This window comes from Fulmarus glacialis, unplaced genomic scaffold (assembly GCF_000690835.1).
Source record: "Fulmarus glacialis isolate BGI_N327 unplaced genomic scaffold, ASM69083v1 scaffold20253, whole genome shotgun sequence".
NCBI lineage: Eukaryota > Metazoa > Chordata > Aves > Procellariiformes > Procellariidae > Fulmarus > Fulmarus glacialis.
In genome coordinates, this window is record NW_009205102.1 from 15,184 (window position 1) to 20,398 (window position 5,215).

The 5,215-nt window shown below is 44.5% G+C and overlaps 1 protein-coding gene across 1 annotated transcript in view; it reads right to left on the reverse strand.

The window, feature by feature from the left end:
* The window catches only part of LOC104074961 (beta-taxilin-like), a 15,560-nt gene extending 11,192 nt beyond the window's left edge, over nucleotides 1-4,368 (reverse strand). The window contains exons 1-2 of the mRNA XM_009575276.1: nucleotides 3,966-4,368; nucleotides 1,913-2,004 (exon numbers count right to left, since the gene is read on the reverse strand). Of these exons, the coding sequence (XP_009573571.1) occupies nucleotides 1,913-2,004; nucleotides 3,966-4,368 (495 nt within the window). The remainder of the gene's footprint in view (nucleotides 1-1,912; nucleotides 2,005-3,965) is intronic.
* Nucleotides 4,369-5,215: the final 847 nt, after the last annotated feature.

Genomic DNA, 5,215 nt, shown 5'->3' on the forward strand with positions numbered 1-5,215 from the left:
GACAAAAGGGCCCCAGTGCTAAATTTTTAAGAATAATTAATGAAATATTAGCTAAAACTAACTACAAATAGAAGGAATTCTGATTTTTGAAGGCTGACCGAGAGAGATAAATTCTCAGTCTAGGAAAAATGTTTTATCTTGACCCCACTGCAGACAATGACAATGCTTATATTTATTTATTAGTGTACAGTTTTTGCACCCAGCACTTGCGAGGCCCTCAGGACCTCTGAAAATAAACCGGTCACAAGCAATTCTGCAATAGCCATTTGTAGGCAAAAGCTAAAATACAGCACAATCTGCTTTACTAACCCCAACCACTCTGCCTATACCAGTATTAGTAAATAAAATGTTCTCTGACGGCAAGTAGCGTGGCGTGGCTTGTGCCCAAATGACTACACTGTCTTCCTCCCGTGTCCCCAGGCATGATTTCCTTCAAACCAGCCCATGCTCTTCCCTGATGCCTTCCGTTTTCTGGTGTACCCGTCAGTATAGGCTGTGCCAGGGTATGTGCTGACAGTTAAATAGCATATGGCCGGGTGGCTGTGGGGAAGCGCTGGTGCTGCGTAGGGTCCCCAAGTACTGGCAGCAGCAGCACTATCTAATGCAGCTGAAGCCATTGCCAGCACCCAGCTCAGCCTGGCACGTGGCTGCACCATCCCCTGGGCTATGCTGCAACGAGTGCTTGTGTCACCACATCGTTCACCGGACCAGGGAGCTGATGTGGCTGGAAAACAACTCAGCAAAAGCAAAAAGTGGCCTGAAGTGTGTGATGGGGATGGACAAGAGGGAGCAGAGAGAGCGGTAACTACTACAGCTGACTGCTGACAAGCTATTAATCACACTACACCCCTCAGCCCTGCTGAGCGATCAGCGTAAGGCTTTCTCCAACAAGCTTTTAGTCGTATTTATTAAATGATCTATTTTAGTGACACTGCACAGGATGTCAAAACCGAATACTCAGTATTTTTGTTTTAGTACCTTTCTCCTGGATAGGTTACTGGCAATATGGCACCTGTTTTATACAGTGCTCCAACCCCTTGGAGTGGCTCCAACACCACTTGAATGTGGTGGAGAGTAGAGGAAGAAGAAGACCTGTTTCAGTTAATCTGTGGGCATGAAGTTTCTTTAAGCACGGGTTAAACCATAAACCGCCTGAGCCCAATTTATGAAATCAGAGGATTTTACATGAAAAAAGGGAAAGCTGAACTTCACATTATGATGAGACATGGACACATCTGGGCATAAAGCCTATTACAAAGTCAATGTTCTGCTTGGCACATTTTTCAGTACTCCACAAACTGTAAAATGCTGCAACCTTTTTGTTTGTAAGATTTCCATGGCCGTAGAGCCCTTTAACTACTTAGAAGAAAATACTTGATCTGAAAATAACCCATCTTTAGTGTGGAAAGAACAAAGTGAGGTAGCTGGCATTGTTACGGGGTAATATTATAGTGGCAGGGGTTTTGACTCTTCATTTCACTGTACTGTGGTTTCTCTCACGATTCGCCTCAGTTCTCTGTTTTCTGATTTTCTGCTTCCTAACATTTTATACTAAGACCTGTATTATTTTCATTTTGATTAAATCACTGATATGTAATTCAAAGCAACACCCACATACAGAGATATGCAAAGCTCCTTGCAGAAGGTGAAGGCAGGAGCCTAGACACTAGTCTCCAGTGTGGGTCGGTTTGGTAGATTCACCTCATAAACTTTTTAACCCAAAGTCCAGATTGTTTTCCTCACTTTTTACTTTTGTTCTCGTTCTCACCCATAACCCTGACAATTATTTTGGGATTCACTTAACAGGACAGACGCTATTACTACACAAGGTTTGACCATGCTGCATAGCATATGTTTTTTATACCTTCCCGTATAGACAGTTTGCACAGAAGAGAACCAAAGCTGTACTAACCAGCTCAGCATACTTCTTAAATAACAGGTCCAGCTTCTCCTCTGGAGTATTCAGTTTGTTCAAGCTTTGCATCAGTAGGGTGGCTTCCTTCCCTTAAAAAAAAAAAGAAGCAGAGATTTGATGGTAGAAGTAGTTTGTAGCTGATGTACTCTTATGAAATTGGTTGTTTCATGCATGAATCTATAAAAACTCAGGGAGAAATGAGGCATTTTGGAAAGAAGGGAATAATTTTTGCTATGAATTTCCAGGTTTTTCTTGTCCCCATAAGAACAAACATGCTTCAATTTTCCTCCATTTCAGCCCTCAGTAATGTTCTGTCTTCTAGCAAAAGCATTGGCTGTGAAATGCTTTTGTCCTGTATAATCTGATTTTCATTCAATGTTTTGCAACATGACTGGGTCACATATATGGCACATTTGACTGAAATAGGATTGAAAGGTCCTGAACCCTGAAGGCTCAGAAGCCAGGTCTCTTTGCAGGCAAAAACTGCGAAGCTGGTGTACTCAGCTCCAGTGCTGCTCCACCCATAAAAGACATAAGGAAGGTTAAGTTAAGCACGGAGACTATGGTGCGGATGGAAACAATCAGAGAGCAGTGGGTACTGCCAGCCAGCTCTGGGCTACATGATCGTGGTGTAAATCAGTTCCCTGACTTGGTGAAGAGATACCAGAGACAGTCTGATAACTAGCTGGGCGTGCATAGCTAAATCACTGCGTAGCCATTTATGTATTGCTTCTCTTCTGATACCTCTTGGTATTCCTTTCAGCCCTAAGTATGAGCTGGAGCTTGAACACCGCTTGTTCATCAAATACAAAATGTCCCTAGCATCCCTGAAGATAAGGATGGCTGTGGTGCCAGGGGCTTGGCTGTGCTTTTCCAAATGCTCCTCTTTCCCGAGGCTGTGAGAGCAAATTTGCTTTCTGCTTTAGGCTGGACTTTTTCTACTTCAAGTGTTGTGCAGTCCAGGAGTACTGCCTGTGGAGAAAAGCCACTATTTCACACTAAGTTTTCTCTACAGCACCAGTATAAATAAGTTGAAGAGAGCTAAAATAAAATCCTGGAGTGAAAACTGTTGCAAGTGCAGCTTGAGAACAAGTGCTTTGGTAGTGTTTTCACTGATCTTGGAGTGGTACCAATAACTGCACCCAAGCCAAGTTAATAGAAATGGAGGAACTTTCTTTCTCCTGGACATTCAAGGAATTCAGGGAAAAAAATCCCTGCTCTGTCCTATGCTTAGTCCCTTGTCTGTAAGAATGTCCTGCAGTGATTTTTCAATAGGCATAGTCTGCGGTTGGGTTTGGGTTCTCACGCGAAGGAGAGGCTTGAAAATTGGTGGGAGTTAAATGTAGGAAGGGAAATAAATTACATGTTTGCTAGGTTGGGATGTAACGACATTGCTCTCTAGTGGCTGCCCAGCAGAAAGTACATACTTTACAAAAACTCGCTGAGACTTCTTTCTAGGTCAGCTAACAGAGCCCTGCTGTGGCCAAGGTGCTCTCTAAGCACTGTGCTTAGAGAGAATAAGCGTATTGGCTTATTTCATGTAGTCCGTGATGAGTCCGGAGGTCTGCTAGATGAAAAATAACCTGGGCATGACAGTGAATTTGTTCTGCAGATTCCCACACCGCATAGTAGCACCATTAGCACCGTTATGACTGCTGAGAAGTCATACCCAGAGTGGGGGAAGAAAAAATTTACTGAGGCACAAACGAGAGGCCAGGTTTTCCTCTGTCTAAGAAGCAACATTCTGCAATGCGTCATCAGTCTCTCAGCTTTGGCTAAGTAGTTTGGGTGGCATATCAGAATCGTGTGATATAATCCTAAGCTTTTGTCTTTTTAAAAGGACTAATATCTGACACAGCCTACATGTATCTGTCAGATAATTGCTGAAAATAATTATCAGTCAGAGAAAAGTTGTAACAGTCACCGTAATTTTCAGTGGTAACTAGAGGTCCCTATCATCCACGGCAGAGGATTAACATGGGAAAGAGCAAGGACTAGGGAGGTTTTACTTCTGTTCACAGCAGGGCTGTGTAAGTACATAAGTACTTGCCTAGTCCTTTCAGGATTTTCTTCTCCAGCTTTTGCTCCTTGCTGCCGCTGGGCTCCTTTCCTCTGGAAGCATCCCCAGGAGCCAGCTTCTCTTTCTCACTCTCCTCATTCGCATCTTCATAATCCGCATCCTCCACGCCGCCTGGCTCTCCCTTTTCAGGCCTGTCGGTTCCCATAGCGGCGCTTTCCTTCTCCATCAGGCTCACGGCAGACCCGTAGGTTTTAATAATGTCTTCCAGCTGCCGGCTCAGCTCCTCCGAGATGTCGCACACGTCTGCTTCGGGCCGGGCTCTCGGCTGCTCCGCGGGGGCTGGAGTGGGGGACTGTGAGCCGGGGGCAGGTTTGTCCCCGCTCTGCCCCTGGATGTCCTGCCCAGGCGAGGTGGCAGACTGGTCATTCTCCATGCTTGGTGCAGTACCTGGCAGCAAACAGATGGAGGGTTAATTTAAAAGCACATGGAATTAGTCATCTAACTGTTCCCAAAGCTTGGCCAGCACGTGAGTGATTTTGTGTGGAATTTGGGATGGCAGCTCATCCATCGCCTCTGGCTTGATAAATATGTCACAATTAAATAAACAACCAAGGTGATTCGCCTGCAGGGAGAAAAGCAAATTATATACTTTCCAAGAGGAGAAGCCTGCACAAACCTAATACTGAAAAATCAAAACCTCTTATTTGTGTTGCCAGTGATAACACACGAAATGACACCTGAGTCATTTATACCACTTCCCTCCCTGATCATACTGTTTGCCACGTTTACTTTTCTTGATCTGTTTACCTGCAATGCTGGCTACCGATATGGGCAGCTTTGCTTCAGAGCTGCATCAGTTTCATTTCCTATTTCTCCCCTGTTGGCACATCTTAAGTCAATAATCACGAAAAAGGAGTATTTTAAATGAAACCAGCAAACTGAAAATTGTGCTGTGCTCTTGGAGAGCCCAGCGTGGTGCTTGATCTACAAGTGGCCTGGCTTGGTACTGTCACAATAACAACAAAGAATAAGATAAACAGCTATAAACCACTCCTCTCTTGTACTTGCTGCGTGCTGCTGACAGCTTGTTTGACAAAGTACCAATACAGAATAAATCACAGTGAAGCAAAACCAACTGGGCATAGCATGGGCTGATGGTCTGTGGTGTTTTCTGGGGCAAATTTCACAAAATTTGTTCCCAATTTGCAAAGGGAAGCTTTTGTTTTCCCATGTCTTCGAGCGGCTGCACTCAGCCAGGCGAACCCAGAGCTCCCGATGAG